The sequence below is a fragment of the Helianthus annuus genome, chromosome 5 (genome assembly GCF_002127325.2).
Source record: "Helianthus annuus cultivar XRQ/B chromosome 5, HanXRQr2.0-SUNRISE, whole genome shotgun sequence".
Lineage (NCBI taxonomy): Eukaryota > Viridiplantae > Streptophyta > Magnoliopsida > Asterales > Asteraceae > Helianthus > Helianthus annuus.
Window position 1 is genome coordinate 156548560 of NC_035437.2, and position 23079 is coordinate 156571638.

At 35.5% G+C, this 23079-nt stretch overlaps 1 protein-coding gene and 1 long non-coding RNA gene across 2 annotated transcripts; both read left to right on the forward strand.

Moving 5' to 3' along the window:
- Window positions 1–890: 890 nt before the first annotated feature.
- On the forward strand, window positions 891–3087 carry LOC110939363. The gene is made up of 3 exons (XR_002592201.1): window positions 891–975; window positions 1516–1582; window positions 2982–3087. It is a non-coding gene; the product is annotated as an uncharacterized LOC110939363 (long non-coding RNA).
- An 18699-nt stretch (window positions 3088–21786) lies between these two features.
- On the forward strand, window positions 21787–23076 carry LOC110943892. The gene has a single exon (XM_022185623.1). It carries the CDS (start codon window positions 21787–21789, stop codon window positions 23074–23076), a length of 1290 nt encoding a protein of 429 aa, XP_022041315.1.
- Window positions 23077–23079: the final 3 nt, after the last annotated feature.

Sequence of the window (23079 nt, forward strand, 5' to 3'; positions counted from 1 at the left end):
TAAGTCTAGTTAGTGAGACCGGTTAAGGTCATTTAAATAAATTTAGTTGCTTGTAAGCGATGGATTCGGTATATCTGAACCGAATAAATGAATTTGAAAACAAAAGAAATAGTTGCTAAAAGTGAAAGATTTCACTAAAAGACCTTTAAACGGGTCAAGGTAACGGATTCACAAATAGTTTGATAATATATAAAAGCGATGAATATCGCTAAGTTAACTAAACTAGTAGAAATAACGGAAACACGTTATTTCAAGTTACATTATGTCGTATGAGGTACGTAGATGTTTCGTAACCAAAAAGATATTACCGTATTTTTTCGGGTAATACTAGCAATTGGTTAAGGCATGAGTAATGCTTAAAAGATTACCCAGGTCAAATGCATTAAGTTTAAAACTCGATGAACTATGTAAGAAAGGTTTCGAGGACGAAACCTCTTTAAGGGGGTAGACTTGTAACATCCCGAAAACGGGTTTGGTAATCAAACTCCGTTAATACTACAGGACGGGCAAAATACAGTTAGTGGTAAAACTTACCCAGTAAAATTTAGGATTTAATTAAATAAATCTAATATTTATTAAAAGGATGAGAAATACTTTGAGAAAGCAAATTATATAAAAGGCCCCGAGATTTAACGGGACTTAAAATAAAACGGGTCGAGAACAAGATAAAGTAACTAGGTAATAAATAACCTAGTACAAGTCTTGTTATTACATGAAAGAACAAAATATCAAGTTATAAACTAAATAAAGTAGAGGGGCCTATGTTGTTAAAATCTAAACTTATATTATTAAGTTTAATAAAAATAAATAAAACCAAACACACCATTTAGGTGCCTGGTTCGATCAACAGGAGGAGGGCGACCCCCACTCTCAATACCCTAACAACTCAATAATCTCACAAATTGAAGGCTCAAACCAAGTTAAAATCAAAAATCGAGCATGGATTATTGATCCTCATCACAAGAGGATTACAAGGTATGTAAAATTTGATGAAAACTCTCAACTCGAAATTCTCATGAAATTGGGAAAATCTGAAATTCATGGTTGCATGTTTTATGAAATTGGGAAAATCTGAAATTCTCATGAAATTGGGAAAATCTGAAATTCTCATGAAATTGGGACAAACCCTAGACAAATACAAGTTGAAATCATGTGAAATTTTAGTAAAATCCATGAACACCATTGTAGGTGATTAGTGGGTTATGTAGAATTTGATGACCACTAGGATTTCAAATGTTGTTCTAGTGTAATTTGATATTTATGAAGCGATTTCTGATTTATTGATGTTAACCTTTATATAAAATAGACCGATTGATGTTAAATTTGGCTATATGACAAGTTATGAACTTGATAATGAATCATGTAAATTTCTGCCTATAAGGTGTTTGTTAAAACGCGTAAGAGAAAGCTAAGATGTTAAGTTTCGAATAAAAATGCATATTCGAATGACATTGTGAAATATGCGTTATACATCATGAATGGAGTTCTAAACACATCGTTTATTGAACTCTATAGACAAAGGAGTCGAGTTTTCAAGCGGACAAACCGGAGTGGACATGCGCTTGAAGGGAACGCTTTAAAGGTACGCGACTTGTCGTCTCGTTACATTTATACAGACAAGCTTAGTTAAAATATGTTTAAAGTGATATAGCGAAAATGGGTGAGTTGGTATATCAATGAGGTGATGGAATTCACTCGACAACCAAACGGGTCAAACTATTAGTTAAAATAATAGTGAAAACAAAAGAAAATAAAGACACCATTTGGTAAAAGTTATAACGGGTCGGACACATTAAGAAAATGTCTTTTATGTAGTAAAACTCACGGCGCGAACCGGAATTGGTTCAAGGAGCATGATGAAATTAATATACCATCATACGTTGATAAATGGTCATGTCGACTAAACGGGTCAAATGGTGTGTTAATACCATTTGACATTAATAATTGACGACTACTTGTTGAGTTTTGTGATTACAGGTAATAACATGTGTTGCGTTACTTTAATTAGAAAATTTAAAGCAAGAGGTATGTAAACGGGTCAATGCTATGACCCGAGCCAGGTACGCATATGTGGATTTATAGTTAAAAGTGAGAAGAAGGTCAAATATCTAGCCGAAATCCTTCATTTCAAAAATGAAGGATTAAATGTGACCAAAGAGCCCTTAATAGGTAAACAGTGTAAACGACCCTTAGAGGTTGTTTAGAAACTTATATTATGAGTTTGTAACCCTTAGATGTGTATAAAAGTTCTAGGCAAAAACATTCGTGGCTCGAACGCCTAGGAATAGTCAATTTCGAAAAATGACCAACCGATGGGTAAAATTGGGAAAAAGGGGTTCATATGTTAAATCCACCACAAAATAGTTGTGGTGGAATATTTGTAGCTAATTAGACATGGGAATTTTGTAGTATCAAAAGAAAAGCACAAGTTCTAGACTAAAATGCGTAAATACCCTTAACGGGTCAAAATAGAAGTATTAGCGAAATGGGTTAAGAATGTGTAATAACCCGTGATTTGAACCTTGCACAATAGGAAATAATCATAATAATATGTTTACAAAAGAAACAAGGGCCGCAAACAAGTTTGTTCGATGAAATCACGATCGGGTAAAAAGTTGGTAAAAAGGGTAATAAGCCGAAGAGTTAAAAGTCTGAAATTTTATTATGTTGGATGTTGGATTTTAACTCCATTAGATGGATAATTAAATTACGGACGCGTAGGAAAAAGAATCGGGTAAAACGGATTAAAAACGAGAGAGTTATGCTCGTTTCCGTGAAATCAGGTCATGCTGGGTATGTACAGTAACATAATATGAACAGTCTGCCAAAAGGGGGCTAGGTGGGGCGTCTAGCCCCTAGGCGTGACGCCTAGCCCCCTCTGAACTTGAAAAATGTTTAATTTTGTTTGTTTGACCCATATAACTTGTTTAAACTTGTTATTTAACTATCAAAACTAACTTTTAAGTTGGTTTTGATCATAGGTGATTGCCAAGAGTGCCCGGATGAAGATCAAGCTCGAAGAAGAACGGAACACGATAAAGTTAAAAGCTTCCGCGCGACATTTCATCGTATCTTTTAAACGACGAATTCAATTACATTAAATTGTTTATTAACTTTTAAATTGTAAAAGTTTTAGTAAACTCGTATTGTCATACTACGTGTAATCGTATAAACATGTATTTTTACGAAATTTATATAAAGTATTGTATTAATTAAAGCAAGGGTGTTACACGCGTAGAACCCACCTCAACACTCACGCGGGCAGTATGAAGGTTAGAACCTGGTTTCGCTGATTTCTTTAGTTCAGGCGGGCCGCGTGAGACCCTCATTAAGTTAACCCGGGCCGCGAGAGCCCCAAAATGTGGCGCAGCCCGGTAATGACACGTGTCATCATCGTGTCAAGTCTAGATGGTGATCCGGACGAGCTACGCGTTGACCCGAGTTTGACGCGGGTCGTGTAGGCCCTTGCCTACTCTTACGCGGGCCGCGTAAAAGTCAGATTTCAGCCCTATATAAAGGAGCCATCGGATCTTCAGTCTGCTCGTTCATTTTCTTTTCCTCAATCTCAATTTCTGAATAGTGGGCATTATACCCGAGTCTAATATACCCCCTAAATAGCGAGGTTCTGCTACGATGTAAGTATCATAACCCCTGGAGACGTATTAGATACTCTGCTCGATTGATCTAGGTTCCGTAACGGCTGTCGTGGTTCTGCCCGACGTAGTCGTTGGAATGCCGTCTCGGGGAGGGTATTACTAATGCTAAATTGGGTTATTATACTAACAGACGTGCATTTGTGTAATTTATAGATTTTTCCCAGGAAATCCTTACTGAAAACCCTAAGACAACAATATGAGTAATCTCCTTTTTACAAACTGTTTTTACAAAACCTTAAATATTTTACAATGCAATTTAGCAGTGATTGAGTAACACACGTGCATTTGTGTAATTTATAGGGGTATAGCCAATATCCATATTTTAGCAACCACTGCGGCTGACCCAAACCTGGAGCAAATGCTAGCACCCCAACCACAACCATCAATTCCTGATCAACCCATGGAAATAGAAAACCTTGGAAACCAAGTAGAAATGCATTATTTCAACCTGGAGAAGATACCTAGGGTACCTGCACCAAATCCCCTAGACCCAAATTACGACCCATGGTGGGACGACAACATGGATTATGCGCAACATTACCCTATCCATGAAGATTTGCCCATGCTAAATCTAGGAGCCTACCCAGGGTTAGATACTCTAGATCCCTATTTTGATAACGATACATACATTAGGGAGATTTTAGAAAATCCTTACCCATACCAGGCCCCGTACCAGGAACTCGTACCTCAGATTCCGAACCCAGTCCTAGAACCTGCACCCCCAATGAGTGCAGAAAACGTACAAGAACTTAGGACTTTCGGTGAGGAAATTTTAGAAAGCAGTGAAAGAATGCGACAGGTGGAAGAGCGTATGGAAATACGATGAACGCAATATGGATTTTTGGATGAATCCATATCCTTGAATCGATGGTGGAGATGGTAGAATAATAATAATATAACATAATAATAATAATATATGTGTGTATGCGTATGAAAAAAAAACTACAGATGCCTATTACTAGTAGTGTAGTTTTAAATTTCAGTCGGTATTGTAATTTTATTTCAGTACTGGTATGTAATAGATGCATACTATATGAATAGAGTAAGTCGCAATGCTCGACGCTTTTGACCAAAAGTGCGTGTCATGTGATTGGCTATATTCAGATATTATTGATGATATTAATATGTGATAAATGTTTAAAATTCAGATGGACAATGAAGTGAATCAGGAAAACCAGAATGATAATATTCAGAACGACAACCACTCGAATAACGATAATCTGAATAACGAAAATCCGAACAACAATAACAATGTAAACCAAGTGAATAATAGTGCCCTTCAACATATAGTGGCACAAGGAATCATAGATGCAATGCCATTTATTATCCAAAATGTTAAGGAAGCCGAAAATAAAAGCAAGCATAGCAGTAAGCGACCAACTGAACCAGAACACAGCGTAAACAATGGACCTGTACTTCAAGTGCCCATTCCTAAAAGAAGAAGAACCATGCCATATGGTTGTTCTTACAAAGAATTCTGGTCCTGCAAACCAATAGAATTCTCGGGCAATGAAGAACCCATTGCAGCTCTACGCTGGATAGAGAAGACTGAGGCTGTTCTGAAAATAAGCAAATGTGCTGAAGAAGATAAGATAATGTTTGCTTCTAATCTATTTAAGAATTCAGCCCTAGAATGGTGGAATACTATCCTCCAATCAAAGAAGTGATAGTGTTTATAACATAGAATGGGAGGAATTCAAAAATATGGTAGAAAGGAAGTTATGCCCTCCCAATAAAAAGGAGCAGATAGCAAATAAGTTTCTGAACCTTAGAATGACCGGGGTGGATAGTAAGGGACACACCACTACTACATTCTTTGAATATGCTAGAATAGTGTCAACCCTTGCATCACCCGAACCGGTATTAATCTCCCGTTACATCTGGGGATTAATCAGGGAAATTAGACATGTAGTCAAGGCAGCTAGACCCCAAACCATAGAAGAAGCTGTAGAACTAGCCAATACCTTGACAGATGAGTTAATCCGTACTAGAGAAGAAGACCAGAGGAGGAACCTAACCCAAAAGCTTACCCCAAGAATTCCGTTCTGGAAATTTCAACCATGGGAAAAATATAGGATCTACATCTGCAACTTATTGCAAGTATTGCAAAAGGAAGCATTCTGGAAGATACTCCATATATTGCAATTTCTGCAAAATATTAGGTCACAAGGAAGAAGACTGCAGGAAGAAAGCCAACAACAGGATATGCTACAATTGTGGAGAACAAGGACACATCAAGCCAAACTGTCCGAAATTGGCTCTAGCTGCAAACAACAAGAACACTAAAAATGCTAGAGCATTTGTTCTAACTGCAGATGAAGCCAAGATAATCCCGGATGTCATAGCTGGTACGTTTTTAGTTAATGATATTTTTGCTAAAGTATTATTTGACTCTGGTGCAAACCAAACTTTTATCAATACTTCGTTTTGCAAACATCTAAATCAATCATTAACTAAAATACCACAAGAATGTCTAGTAGAAACTGCAAATGGAGAAATCATTAAAATTTCTAAAATCTTGCTGGGAGCAAGAATAGAAATTCTTAATCAAAAATTTATTGCAAACCTTTACCCAATGAATCTGGCAGGATTTGATGTTGTATTAGGAATGGATTGGTTAATAGCCAATAAAGCCAGTATTCTGTGTGATCAAAAGTCAATTCAAGTAAATTCACCAAGGGGTGAAAAGATCACAATTAAAGGAGATAAGCCATCTAGATCCACTAAATTCATCTCTGTGATGAAAACTGCAAGTTATATAAGAAAAGGATCTATAGTGTATTTGATCTCTATAATCACTAACACTAAAGGAAAAGAACTAAAAGACATTCTAGTAGTATCTCAGTTTTCAGATATATTCCCAGAAGAATTGCCAGGGCTACCGCCAGATAGGGAAGTTGAATTCAGAATCCACCTGCTACCAGGGACAGCACCGATTGCTAAAGCACCTTACCGTTTGACACCCGCTGAAATGCAAGAACTGAAGAAACAATTAGACGAATTGTTAGAGAAATGATTCATACAACCAAGCTCATCACCATGGGGAGCACCGATACTGTTTGTCAAGAAGAAGGACGGATCAATGCGTATGTGCATTGACTACCGTGAATTGAACAAGGTCATGATTAAGAACCGGTATCCATTACCAAGAATCGATGATCTGTTCGATCAATGCAAGGAGCTCGATTTTTCTCTAAAATCGATTTAAGATCAGGATATCATCAATTAAAGGTACAGGAAGAGGTTATTCCTAAAACTGCATTCAAAACAAGGTATGGTCATTATGAATTTACTGTCATGCCATTTGGTTTAACCAATGCCCCAGCCGCATTTATGGACATGATGAACCGAATATGTAAGCCATATTTGGATAAATTCATAATTGTCTTCATAGATGATATTCTAATTTACTCTAAGAGTAAAGAGGATCATGCAAAGCACTTGCACTTACTTTTAAGTTTATTAAGAAAGGAAAAGCTTTACGCTAAGTTTTCAAAGTACGAGTTTTGGTTAGAGCAGGTACAGTTTCTTGGACATTTAGTTAACCATGAAGGAATTCATGTGGATCCAGCAAAGATCGAAGCAATTATCAAATGGAAAGCCCCTGAGTCGCCAACCGAGGTTAGAAGTTTCTTAGGATTGGCCGGGTATTATAGAAGGTTTATTCAAGATTTTTCTAGAATAGCCATTCCTTTAACCAAGTTAACCTGTAAATCCATTAAGTTTGAATGGGGACCAAAACAAGAAGAAGCCTTTAGAATCCTTAAGCAAAGATTAACCCATGCACCCATCCTAGCGTTACCAGAAGGAGCTGAAGACTTTGTAGTCTTTTGTGATGCTTCTAAGTTAGGTTTTGGATGTGTGTTGATGCAACGTCAAAAGGTTATAGCTTACGCCTCTAGACAGCTTAAGAATCATGAAGAGAATTATTCAACCCATGATTTGTAATTAGGAGCCATAATTTTTGCCCTTAAAATTTGGAGACATTAACTTTATGGTAGTAAGTTTACCATATTCACTTATCATAAAAGTTTAAGGTATGTTTTCGGGTAAAAGGAGTTGAATATGAGACAAAGACGTTGGATGGAATTGCTTAGTGATTACGACTGTGATATCCAGTATCATGAAGGAAAAGCCAATGTAGTGGCAGATGCTTTAAGTCGAAAATGTCATGAAAAGCCAAAAAGGGTACGTTCTCTTAAATTAAATCTACAAGTAGATTTAAATGATCAGATTAGAAAAGCACAAGAATCAGTAATCAAGGATGATACTGAAAAATTAAAAGGAATGATAAAAGAATTAGAACAAGGAATAGATGGAATTTGGAGATTCCATAAAAACAGAATATGGATACCTAAATTAGGAAACCTACGTCACCGTATATTAGAAGAAGCCCATAAGTCTAAATATACGATGCATCCAGGAAGTGATAAAATGTACCAGGATTTAAGGAAAAAAAATTCTGGTGGATAGGAATGAAAAAGGATATAGCAGCCTACGTTTCTAAGTGTTTAACTTGTTCATAAGTCAAAGCTGAACACTAGAAACCCTCAGGTCTGTTACAACAATTAGAAATGCCAGTTTGGAAATGGGAATTGATAACCATGGATTTTGTTATCAAATTACCCAAAACAAGAAAAGGTAATGATACAATCTGGGTAATTGTAGATAGGCTAACCAAGTCAGCTCATTTCTTACCAATGAAGGAAACTTTCAGTATGGAACAGTTAGCCAAATTGTATGTAAATGAAATTGTTTCATTACATGGAATACGTTTATCAGTTGTTTCTGATAGGGATAGCCGTTTTACCTCTCATTTTTGGGCAAGTTTCCAAAAAGCAATGGGAACTAAGCTAAATCTAAGCATAGCTTATCATCCTCAAACGGACGGACAAAGCGAAAGAACAATTCAGACAATGGAGGACATGCTTAGAGCTTGTGTAATTGATTTCGGAGGTAAATGGGACGATCACTTACATTTAATAGATTTTCTTATAATAATAGTTATCACACAAGTATCAATGTTGCACCATTCGAAGCACTTTATGGAGGAAAGTGCAGAACCCTAGTCTGTTGGGCAGAAATTGGGGAAAAGCAACTATCTGGACCTGAGATAGTGTAGGAAACAACCGATAAGATTATGCAAGTCAAGGAACAACTGAAAGCCGCACGTGATCGACAGAAGAGCTACGCTGATAACAGACGTAAGCCATTAGAATTCCAGATAGGTGATAAGGTATTATTAAAAGTCGCTCCTTGGAAAGGAGTGGTAAGATTCATCAAACGAGGAAAGCTAAGTCCCAGGTATGTTGGACCTTTTGAGATTATTAAAAGAATAGGACATGTAGCCTATCAGCTACAACTGCCAGAGGAAATGGCAGGTATACATGATGTATTTCATGTATCTAATCTCAAAAAGTGCTTAGCTGATGAATCACTTGTAGTACCTCTTAAGGATATAGAGGTAAATGAACAACTTAAGTTTATAGAGAGGCCTCTACAAATTAAAGATAGAAAAGTCAAGAATCTCAAGCATAAGAGATTAGTTCTGGTCAAAGTGAAGTGGGACTCCAAAAGAGGACCGGAATACACATGGGAGCTTGAATCTGAAATGCAAAAGAAATATCTGCACTTGTTCTAGTAGATCTCGAGGACGAGCTCTAAAACAAGGTGGGGAGGATGTAACAATCCCGAACTGACACCCTCATAATTTTTTCGACACCCTAATATATTTTAAAATGTCCCAATATGTCTTTAATACACCCGGTATGTGAAAACCGAGCCCTAAATACAATATAGTATTAAAAATAAATTAAAAACAAATTTAATTAAGCTGAGGCGGGCCGCGTAGAACCCACCTCAACACTCACGCGGGCAGTATGAAGGTTAGAACCTGATTTCGCTGATTTCTTTAGTTCAGGCGGGCCGCGTGAGACCCTCATTAAGTTAACGCAGGCCGCGAGAGCCCCAAAATGTGGCGCAGCCCGGTGATGATACGTGTCATCATCGTGTCAAGTCTAGATGGTGATCCGGACAAGCTACGCGTTGACCCGAGTTTGACACGGGCCGTGTAGGCCCTTCCTTCTCTTACGCGGGCCGCGTAAAAGTCAGATTTCAGCCCTATATAAAGGAGCTATCGGATCTTCAGTCTGCTTGTTCATTTTCTTTTCCTCAATCTCAATTTCTGAATTGTGGGCATTATACCCGAGTCTAATATACCCCCTAAATAGCGAGGTTCTGCTATGATGTAAGTATCATAACCCCTGGAGACGTATTAGATACTCTGCCCGATTGATCTAGGGTTCCGTAACGGCTGTCGTGCTTCTGTCCGACGTAGTCGTTGGAATGCCGTCTCGGGGAGGGTATTACTAATGTTAAAATGGGTTATTATACTAACACACGTGTATTTGTGTAATTTATAGATTTTTCCCAGGAAATCCTTACTGAAAACCCTAAGACAGCAATGTGAGTAATCTCCTTTTTACAAACTGTTTTTACAAAACCTTAAATATTTTACAATGCAATTTAGCAGTGATTGGGTCTTTGTAATTCTTCAGTTACTGCCGGTATTATGGGGTTTTGTATACATTACTTGATAATCTTCACAATTGGACAACGGGTTAGCCAATGTGTGGTATGACCATAGCCACAGATCCGGTCGAGTGGCAAGTACTGAATGAGTAATTTTGTAGATATAAACATTGTAATCGCTCTCAATACTGTTTAAATTAAATTAATGTTTCTTGATTAAACTGGGATTCACACACCAGTATTTCCCACTGACAAATGTTTTTAAAACGTGTTTCAGGTAACCCAATGTGAAAGCCAATTAGAAGCCAGCTGGACAGCACTGAAGGCTTGGAATAGTGGCTATAAAAGTTACCTAAATAAAAGAAGGCGTTTTATTTAAATAAAATGGGATTTATCCCTATAAATTAAGTTTGTAATGAAAACTTGGGTTTTATCCCAATGTGTTATTTATATAAAATGTGGTATTTTACTCTGATAAAATATCTCCTAACTACGGTCCTGATGAAAATTCCGCTGCCAAATTAGACAATAACGCGATACCACCGAAACAGGCTTGCGGCCGTCCGTTCCCGGGAATTAGGGATCGGGGGTTGCGACATATAACCACCTATAACTACCAACTATCATTTGTTATACCTGGCTGCAGCATTCAAAACATGTATGCACGCTCAAAATGTATTCACAACATACCTGGCTGCAGCTGTATGCAGCTGTTTGGCTGCAGGTATTTGCAAGATCAATTTATGGTAAAAATCAGTTTAAACAAATACCTGGTTGTAGTATACATGTTAGCCTAATTCGAGAAAACAGAAAAGAGAGGGAAAACCCAAATCAAGCCTGCTGTTAGCTTGTGGCTGTTATTCAAACAGACATGCTGATCAATCTGCTGTTCTTATAATCTGCTGATCAAGCATATATTAATGTTTGGCAAAGCACATCAATCTATTGATCAAGCATATATTAACTATATACAATATCTTATAACATACCCAAACTAACAACATGCCCAAAATCATCATTTTACACAAAATGCATTAAGGCTTCCAACAACACTGACATAAGGAACATTCATCATTTTACACAAAATGCATGTTTAACCTACATATACATAAAGGCTTCCATTAAGTTAAGTTAACCTACATATTACACAAAACCTAATTAACTACTAGAGTAAACATCCGCTCAACTCTCTGGTGGATAATGGAAGTTGAGGACAGGCCTACCAAACATGGAGACCACCAGGTGGAGCACCACTGATGAGCTTGATAGGCTTATCGTCAGGTCAACTGTAAAAAAAAACACGAAACATCACAAAATTAACATGGTAATCAGACTCAATCAGACTAATTGTTAATAGCCTGTTTAACATGAGACTCAATCAGACACAAATCCGACCCTAACCCTGTTTATAACATGATAATAACTAACAGTGACACAAATCCGACCCTGATTAACTAACATTGGGCGATTGTACCTGCGGTATGGCGGATCACTTATCGGATCAGCCAACAAAGAAGCGGCATTGTAGCTGAAGGTCTGAAGCTGTCGCCGGAGAAGGTGTCGATCTGAAGGTCTGAAGGTGTCGTCGGAGAAAGGAGTGTCGCCGGAGAAAGTGGTGTCGCCGGAGGTTGATCGATTTTAGAAGGAGTGGATGATCGGTGGGAAGGTGGGGGGGGGGGTAAATGTGCTTTGATCGATTACTTATAGGGTGTTGTATTGTATAAGCTAAACAATGGTTTGTTGGAAATTATCTTTTTACCCTTTGACCTTTACATAGATATGTTGACTGTTAATCATAATTGACGCCGGGGGGGTAGATGTGCGACATAACAACAACGTTGGGGGGGGATTGCAATTATTTCGTTAGAGGGGGTCAGAGTGCCAATTGGCCTAAACTCCAGGGGGTAAAATTGCAGTTTACTCTTGGACTTTTTAAATTGACTTATTTTCTTCTTTTCCGGTCATTCACAACCCATATACATCCGTATCATTAAAAAAACTGTGGGGTTGACAGTAGTTGTGAATGATCTTCATAAAGAAGTAGAAACTAATGGATTCAACAACCCATACACATCCGTATCATTCAAAATTGCAGAAGCAGAAACTATACACATGTATACCAAAAAACGCATCGAAACTATACAAATCGACTCAGCTCCTAAAGGATCATCATAGTCGTTGAACCCGCTCAGTGGCGCTATGGTTGCAACCGGAGTTACCCTACAAGGTAGCAAGCCAACATCATCGTCGGGTTTGAAAACTGTCGTCGCCATAACGAATCGAATCCGCCGGTGGTGACCCGCCCCTATCTCTTCTTTAAAGAGGGTAAAATATAAAGTTGGAAGACACGTCTCAGGGGGGATGACCACCTAAATAGGTCAATCGGAACACACCACGAATAAAAAAGATTGTTCACTTCCTGGCCGTCAAGAGAAATAAGAGAGATTTGTAGAGAGAGAAAAAAAAGCGGTGGTATGGAGATCTAACACCCCCAACAAAACAGAAACACCACGGTGGTGAGCCTCCGACCACCACCACACCCTCTTCTCTCTACCTTTTCCCTTTCTCTCTCTTCACGTTCTCTCTCTTTGGTAAAAAAAAACCCAAAAATCAAAAACACTATTGCGACGGTGGTGGTGTCACGGTGTTGGTAACGGCGGTAACCCTCCGGCGACCGCCCCTTTCCCTTTCTCTCTCTTCAGAACCAGTTTAAACAGTAGGTGATAAGAAGAAACCAGGGTGATGACCACCCAAATAAGACAATCAGAAGAAACCAGGGAGATGACCGCCCAAATAGGGCAATCAGAAGAAACCACGAAGTAAATCACTATTCATTTCCTTTTGTCTATTAATATTTATTATTAATTAATAATCGTATGACGAAATGCTTATCGATGTTTAAACTTTAATTGTTATCAGTATTGTAAAGAAAATATATTTAGAGCTATTAATTAAATGCGAGGTATTGTAAAAGTTTTCAATCCCATATAAAGAAACATGAACATTCCATCGTATTTGTGTGTTTTTTGTGAGGAGCATGAGGTGATAGCAGAACATTTATTTACGGCTTGTTTTTTCTCGAATCTGGTTTGGATGAGCTTTAGTGCTGATGGAAGCGTACAAATTTATAAATCTGGGAAATAAAGCAATGAAGATTATTCATGGCATTATTATTATCACATGTTGGTGTATTTGGAAAAGAAGAAACGAGATAGCTTTTCAAAGTATAAAACATAGTCCGCATGAGGTGTTAGGAGAAGTCAAATCTAGAAGTTTCATTTGGTTTAAGAATAGGTCTTCGTTCCAATACCTTAGTTGGAATGATTGGTGTAATATCCTTTATATATGTTGTAATTTCTTGCCTTTTGCCTGTTTGGGTCGAGAGCACTCGTGTATGTTTTTTGGCTTTTGCCCATTTAGATCGGAGGCGTGTTTAATGAAGTTTAATTGTCAATATATATGTATATATATTTAGGGTGGGGTTCGGCTATAAAGTCCAAATTTCCTAAAAAGTGTAGAAAATCATAAAATACTATAATTTCAGCCATAAAACACAACGAAAACCCACAAATAACATAGTGAATATTAGACACCATATTCAAACCCTCATAGTCCATAAAACCTCAAAAACACTATCGTAAAACTATGAATATAAAACACAACATGCTAATCAGTATAAAACACATTAATGTTTGTCATTCCATAATCAGAGTCTTATCATCCAAAACACGACACAAAACCTATCGATATGTTGTTTTAGTAATCTTAATTGTATTATTTGTGGGTTTTTGTGTGTTTTATGGTTGACATTATAGTGTTTTATGACTTTTTAGACTTTTTAGGAAATTTGGACGTTGTAGCCAACTCCTATATATAGGAGTTGGCTACAAAGTCCAAATTATAGGAGTTGGCTACAAAGTCCAAATTTCCTAAAAAGTCTAAAAAAGTCATAAAACATTATAATGTCAACCATAAAACACACAAAAACCCACAAATAATACAATTAAGATTACTAAAACAACATATCGATAGGTTTTGTGTCGTGTTTTGGATGATAAGACTCTGATTATGGAATGACAAACATTAATGTGTTTTATACTGATTAGCATGTTGTGTTTTATATTCATAGATTTACGATAGTGTTTTTGAGGTTTTATGGACTATGAGGGTTTGAATATGGTGTCTAATATATATATATATATATATATATATATATAGGGGTAGAATTTAGAGAAAACAGGGGAAAGTGTGAGAACGGTTATGGATCGTCAAATCAAAACAATCCATTGACTAGATTGCGCGGTGGCGTTTTCGTAAATAACATCAATTTTATTATGTGGGACGCGCTTCATTAAGGGTAAAAGGGTCTTTTACCGCTCAAATTCAAAACACCAACAAAAATGATAACACGCCATTCAAAAAAAATAAAACGCCAAAAGTTAGTGATAAAACGCGTTGGAGATTACAGGAAGAGGAAACAACACAGTAACTGAAATTCAGTTATTAACATTTATTAGAAGAAATTCCCTCCTAAATTACGCGCCAAAAACATCATTGTATAAACGATGTAAAACATCGCTTCCATAATCACTTCAATCTATCATTTCTGCAAAAACATCTTTTACCAAAAACGCCAATTTAACCAAAACGCCAAAAATGGCAACCATCGTTTGGTGGGGATAAACTCTGATAATCAGGCGATTCGTCCTGCGTTTTGACAACAGAAGGAGGGTGTATGTTAGGACGATCAAGGCAATTTTGAAGATGGAAGAAGAGGTACAGAGGGGTATCATATCTCTTAGCATCGCTCTGGATAACGAATGTTATGAAGCACATATGCTTATGAAAGCATTAATAAGGAAATTTGGACCAATCAAAGCAGATGTAAAGCCGGACCCTGTCATGACATCATGGCATTTTGATGATGAAACAGACATGGTGACCGTTATATACGACAGCGGAGAGCAGGAAGACTACCTGCTTGAAAACAACATGACAAAGCAGGGGTTTGGGTTGATGGAAGAATTGTATAACGCCACTTGTTTGAACACAGACATTGACTCAAAAATGGCATTAATGCAAGACATGTTCAAATGGAGGCTTCAGAATCTTCAGGAACAAGAAGCCGATGAAAGTGAAGGTAAGGACATGGATGAAGGTCTAGATGAAGACTACGAGGAAGAAGATGACGCAGGTGATGGATACTTCTCGAATAAAGTACCTTCTGACGAAAAGTTTTTTTTTTTTTTTGTTAGTTTTCTTCTATGTAATCTTTTTTTTTTCTAAAGATAATTAAATGATATATTTCTCTATTTCTTTGCAAAACGCCAAAAAAATACAACAAAAAGTTATTGTTTACAAAACGCCAAAAATAATAAAAAATATTTTTCCTGCTTAATATTTTCTCCGTTATTGTATTTTGTCATCTTGGTCTGCATAACGCCGTTTAAAAAAACGTCAAACTTGGAAGATTGGACGTCTATCACCCTAGAAACTGATAAAACTGTACTGTAATTTATTACTATAATTTATTATAATAAAAAATCCCGCCTAAACTACGCGCCAAAAAACTCCTATAAGTGAGGGGTCTCTACACAATGAATTGATGACACCCAGAAAAACAAACGCTATGTTCCCTAGAAACCACTCACTTTAAAATGCCAAAAAGTTAGTTAAAAAAGCCATAGATGGCAAAGCTTTCACTGAATGCATTCTTCTCTGAGGGGGTTATCTCTATAATCTTTTGCTGAATGAGATGGACAAATATTCAAGAAAAAGAGACTCGTGACAGTGATATGTCATCATGTGAGCTTTGTTCTTGATGACTATATGCATGGCATGAAGGGATCAACATAAGTGTAAAATGCTATTTTGGACTTCATTATTATAAATAGCATTCAAGCAAGAGTTGATCTTTAATGACATGCCACCAAACAAGAATATCACACAAGAAAACATGATGCCACTAAGAAGGTTCGTCTAAAAAAGACGGGGTTTATGTAGGAAAGTTGGCATCTAGCTAAGGTATTCAAAGGTTCAAAACGCCAAAACAAATTCAAGAAGAAGAAGCTGATGAGAGTGAAGATTCGGATGCGAAATTAGATTACAATTTTTATTTTTTTTCTTTTTCATTTTATATTGTTTTGTTATCAAATTATCTGTTGTTTGTTATCTAATTCTCTACAAATAAAATACATTATTATATAAAACGCCAAAAACTACAAACACCAAAACGCTAGTAGTATGAAAACTGTGAGAACAGGTGCTGGCAAACCACCTTGTCAATGTATTAAACGCCAAAAAAATTGACTAAACGCCATAAAAAACATTTGGTCTTATTGTAATCTTCTGAAAATATTAATGACTCGTAGTGAATTATTATACAACGCCACAAAACGCCAAAAAAAATTGACCAGAGAAACGCTACAACGCCAAAAAAATTAACTATATGACACAAAAACAATTAATTCAACGCCAATTAGTTAATGAATACAATTAACGCCAAAATAATCTTAGAGGCCAAAAATGAAGCAGCATAAATTAAGAAAATAAAAGAAGATTGAAAAGACAAAAACCCCTCACGCGCTGATCATATCCCGTGCCACGTGTTGGGCCAGGATGCGTTCTCACACTTTTGGGCGTTTTCTTCTTATCCCGTACCTTTATATATATATATATATATATATATATATATATATATATATATATATATATATATATATATATATATATATATATATATATATATATAGAGTAGGAGTTGGGTGGAAAGTGTGTTTTTCCTAGAAAGTCTAGGAAGCAATAAGAACGCAGCATGTGGCATTGAAGGATTTTATCTAAAAGGGCATTTATGTACTTTCACAATTTATTTTTATTTTAGGAAATTATCTTTAATAACTAACTATCCATAAATTTCGGAATTTTTTGTTTTCGATTTTTGATCTCACTTAATATCAATCATTCCTACGTTTTCTTGCTGGAATCTATCAGCATGTTCTTGGTACTGTGTTTTAACATTCAGATTCATACAGCTGTGTTTTAACAGCAAGCAGATTCATATAGTTGTGTTTTAGCATTCAGATTCAAACAGTTGTGTTTTAACAGCAAGCAGATGCATACAGTTGTGTTTTAGCATTCAGATTCATACAGTTGTGTGTTAACAGCAAGAAGATTCATACAGTTGTGTTTTAGCATTCAGATTCATACAACTGTGTTTTAACAGCAAGCAGATTCATACAAATGTGTTTTATCATTCAGATTCATACAACTGTGTTTTAACAGCAATTCAGATTCATACAGTTGTGTTTTAACAGCAAGCAGATTCATACAAATGTGTTTTATCATTCAGATTCATACAGCTGTGTTTTAACAGCAAGCAGATTCTTGACGCTGTGTTTTAACAGCAAGCAGATTCTTGACGCTGTGTTATAACAGCAAGCAGATTCTTGACGCTGTGTTTTAACAGCAAGCAGATTCTTGACGCTGTGTTTTAACAGCAAGCAGATTCTTGACGCTGTGTTTTAACAGCAAGCAGATTCTTGACGCTGTGTTTTAACAGCAAGCAGATTCTTGACGTTGTTTTTTACATGCCTCTCTACAATCATCAATTAAAACAGAAAAAAACACAGCCAAGTTACAAGCAGATTATGACCGAAAACGTATATGCACTTCAAGAACGTTAATCACAACACAAGATATGAATACCTAGTGAAGAAAAGGGGTATCAACAAGCCTTGGAACCGAAATCTGAATGCTTTTTGGGTCCTGTTTTGCGTCGCCAACATCAAGGGGGAGTAGAGATCGCAGGTTTTATTATGTTTAGGGTTGGATTGGAGAGAGAAAGAGAGAAAATCAAATCAATAATGGAGAGAGAGAGAGGGAAAATTCCATGAAAGTAGGGATTGCAGTTATCTATTTGATTTAAAAAAACGGACATTTGACAAAATTGCCCTTATTCATTTAAAACAATCAATTAATTAAACTCAAATATTACAAGATTGCCATTGATTTAATCTCAACCCTTAAACACACCAATCGGATGGACCAGATCGCTTCCTAGACTTTCTAGGAAAAACACACTTTCCGTGCGAACCCTACTCTATATATATATATATATATATATATATATATATATATATATATATATATATATATATATATATATATATATATATATGAGTTAATTACACAAATGGGTCCTGTGGTTTATACTTAATTTCGCCTTTGGGTACTAACTTTATTTTTTAACATGTTTAGGTTCTATGGTTTCAATTTTGTAACACCTTTGGGTACTAACACCAAAATTAGTTAATTAATGACTAAAATACCCTTGCATTTTTTTAAGTTTATCAATGTAACACATTTGGGTACTAACACCTAATTTTATTTAAGTTTAAATCAATTTTACAAAATCTATTTATTTTTTTATTTACATCTTTTTATTATATCTCTTAATTAACATAAACTCTATTTATTTTTTTTATTTTCATATTTTTATTAAATTTCTTATTTAACATAAAATCTATTTGTTACACCAGTATTTTTTTTAAATAAAATCTACTAGCTATATAGTTTTTTGTAAATTAAATTTCTTCCTCGTTTTAAATAATGTAAACCTTACTCGTTTTCAATTTTTGATTGAAATGATTGATAATAATAAATATCTTTCATGTAAAAAAGTTTAAGCCTTTTTTAACTCGTTTTTTTTTTTCATTTACATTTTACTATTTTAGAAAGATATTTAATTTACATAAAACTATATAGCTAGATATTTTAGATAAAACTATATAGCTAGGTATTTTAGATAAAACTAAAAAAAATTAAGCCTTTTTTTAACTCGTTTTTTGTAAAAAAGATATTTAATTACATAAAACTATATAGCTAGTAGATTTTACTGGTGCAACTAGTAGATTTTATGTAAATTAAATATCTTTCTAAAATAGTAAAATGTAAATGAACAAAAAAAACAAGTTAAAAATGGCTTAATTTTTTTTACGTGAAAGATATTTATTATTATTATTATTATCAATCATATATATCCAAAATTGAAAATAATTAAGGTTTACATTATTTAAAACTAGTAAGAAATTTAATTTTCGTAAAACTATATAGCTAGTAGATTTTATTTAAAAAAATACTGGTGTAACAAGTAGATTTTATGTTAAATAAGAAATTTAATAAAAATATGAAAATAAAAAAAATAAATAGACTTTATGTTAATTAAGAGATATAATAAAAAGATGAAAATAAAAAAAAATAGATTTTGTAAAATTGATTTAAACTTAAATAAAATTAGGTGTTAGTACCCAAATGTGTTACATTGATAAACTTAAAAAAATGCAAGGGTATTTTAGTCATTAATTAACTAATTTTGGTGTTAGTACCCAAAGGTGTTACAAAATTGAAACCATAGAACCTAAATCTGTTAAAAAATAAAGTTAGTACCCAAAGGCGAAATTATGTATAAACCACAGGACCTATTTGTGTAATTAACTCTATATATATATATATATTTAGAGAGAGAGAGAGAGAAAGTAAATGAAAACTTATACATGTTGTGAGAACTAAGAGAACTCTGCCTTACGAAGAGTTTTTTCAAAAAAAATAAAATAACCAAAAATCTTTAAAAATTAAACAACTCCCCCCCCCCCCCTCAAAAAAAACTTTCATTTATAACAGCCATAAAAGGTATAAAACTTTGATGTCATGATGATGTTATCAGGTTTTTACAGCGGTTGTAATATTATCTATTTATAATATTTGAAAAATCTAACAAATATAAATATTAGTGAGTTATATTATCTATTTTTTGTATGTTTTTAAGGAGTTTATGTTATATAGCTTATAAAAATTTAAAACGAATACAATATAAATTTTATAGAGTTTATTCATATATTTAATATTTATTATTTATTTTTTGAAAGCCGAAATCCAAATATTTATAAATCAAATCCGGAATGCATAAAATCCGATAATCTAGCTATCTGGAGTATTTAGTAATACGGTAGTTTGTTGTTAAAAGAATAAATATGTAAAAAAAGTATAATGATGTTAAAATGTAAATACGTTTTTTTATAGATTCATTGCTTGGGGAAAATTTGTAGATAGTTTGTGTATATTGCAGGGCCGGTTTTGAGCCTGTGCGGGAGGTGCCACCGCACAGGGCCAAAATATCTAAAGGCCCAAAATTGTTTAAAATATATAAATATAAATATATATATATATATATATATATATATATATATATATATATATAATTAGTGTAGAACGTATAAACAAAGTCACCATGTGGTTCAGTGGATGCGGCTACTTTCTATTGAATCGGCAATCCCGGGTTCGAATCCCACGCTTGTCACTTTTGTTTTCTTATTTTCTTTATGTTTTATGTAATGTTATGTTTTTCTTTGGCCTTAATGGCTGATTATAAAACAAGGGGAAAGGCCCCATATAGCCACATTTTAAATTTGGGCCTCAATAAATTTGTAAACTTCTTCAATTTTTTTCCTTCTCATTTAACCATTTACATAATAAACTTTACATGTTTTCTTGTTTAAATTTGTAGGTTTCTAATTTCTTATTTAACCATCTACAATATAAACTTAGAGGAACTCAATATCTTGCTCGATTTATCTTTTTTTTTTGTATGAAAAGATTCGTGTTGCCAAATTAGTTTGGATATGTTTACACATATTACAATTCTTTTTGCGTAAAGGATTCAATTGTTAGTTATTTTTTGCTTATCCGGAGAGTGTTGAAACTAATGTTATGTGTATTAATTTATTTGTAACATAAAACTAGGATTTATTGTTTTTAATCGATGCTAGCATTCCCTCTATGAACATAGAAATGGTACATTGAAATATAGAGAAAAAATGGCATGAATTATAAATACTTGATCTAGAACTTTACTTTCAAAATGCTAAAAAAGGCTCATGATTCGCTTAAGTAAGTAATTTTGTTCATTTTGCTACACTACTTTTGTTTTGTTTATTTTACAATAATTATCATCGTATTGTGGTTTTTTTATATATGATTAATGAATTTATATTATAGGAAAGGGGCCCAAAGTTTTTGTCTCGCACGGGGCCCAAAAGTTTTTTATCTTTTTCGGAGACGGCCCTGGTATATTGCTGGTGACTAAGCACGGTTATAAACATTTTGAAGATGGTGTTAACCCAAACAAAAGGAGATTATTGGGTTTTTTTTTTTTCTGGTTTTATACCGAGATTTTTTTTTATTTGAACTTAAAATGTCAATACTTTCGTATACAGAAGGAGATTATAGGCTTTTCTTAAAGGCCGTTTCATTCTAGACGGTCCACTTTTGATAAATGAAACTATTGGGTGGATTAAGAAGACAAAGAGGAAGGCTTTTATGTTAAAGATTGACTTCGAGAAAGCTTATGACAACGTAGATTGGGCTTTTTTGATTTCGATTTTAGAACAAATGGGATTCCCGGGAGGTGGTGTTTATGGGTGAAAGGAGTCTTGGAGTCGGCTAGATCGTCTATTTGGTCAATGGGTCCCCCACCTTCGAGTTCCAATGCCAAAAGGGGGTTCGTCAAGGGGATCCGCTATCGCCGTTCCTTTTCCTTATTGTTATGGAATCGCTTCATTGTATGATTTCGAAAGCGGTGGAGCTAAGGGAATTCGAGGGTATTAGAGTGGATAACGGGGTGGCGGCTCTCTCTCATTTATTCTACGCCGATGATGCCATTATTATGGGGGTTTGGTCGGAGGAAAATATAAATAAAGTGGCTAGAGTTTTGCGGGTGTTTCATCTTTGTTCGGGCCTCAAAATCTATATTCACAAATCCCATTTGTTTGGTATTGGGGTGAATGAGGGTGAAGTGGTTAGTATGGCTTCGGTTCTTGGTTACCGGGTGGGTTCTATCCCGTTCGAATACTTGGGTATTCGGGTCGGCGCCAACATGAATCGAGTATGTCATTGGAACTCGGTGGTTGAAGCTATCCAAAACAGACTTAGTACTTGGAAGGCTAATACTCTTTCAATGGGAGGGAGGTTGACGCTTTTAAAGTCGGTTTTGTCAAGTATCCCAATTTATTACCTTTCATTATATAAGGCTCCGGTTAAAGTCATTGATAAGATTGAAAGCATGATGAAAAAAATTTTATGGGCCGGTTCGAGTAATGGTAACAAGGTCTATTGGGTAGCATGGGAGACGGTGTGTACGACAAAAAAAGATGGTGGATTGGGGGTGTCCAGGCTTAAAGATGTGAATGCGGCTCTTATAGCTAAGTGGGTTTGGAGATTCAAGGTAGAGAAAGATGCTTTGTGGCGCAATGTGGTAGAACAGATTCACGAGGGTAGAGGGAATTGGGATATGCTTCCTGTTAAAAGGGGCATCTCTGGATGCTGGAAAACTATTGTGAATTTTGTGGAAAACATGAAGATTCAGGGGATGCAGATTCAACAATTGGTTAGATGCAAAGTTGGGTCAGGGGAGTCAGCTCGTTTTTGGACAGACTTGTGGATTGGGTCGGAGGTCCTAAAGAAACGGTGGCCATGTCTGTACAAACATGATAGTAATAAGGGCTATGCAATAAATGAGAGAATTAGATGGATCGCTGATGGGATTCAGTTCACGGCTCAGTGGAGAAGATTCCCAGTTTCGGTAGAGGCGATCTCTGAAATGCAAGATATGGACAGATTGCTGAACACCTTCGCTGCTTGGGGGTTGGCTGATTCGTGGGTCTGGAATGATGGGAAAGATGGGACCTTCTCAGTGGCAAACTTTAAAAAGTTACTACGACAAGATAGAGGCGTTTCTCGAGAAAGCAAGCTGAAATGGGACAAGTGGGTTCTGTTGAAAGTGAACCTGGTGGTTTGGAGAGCAGAGCTTGTTACCAACCAGGGATGCGCTTATTAGAAG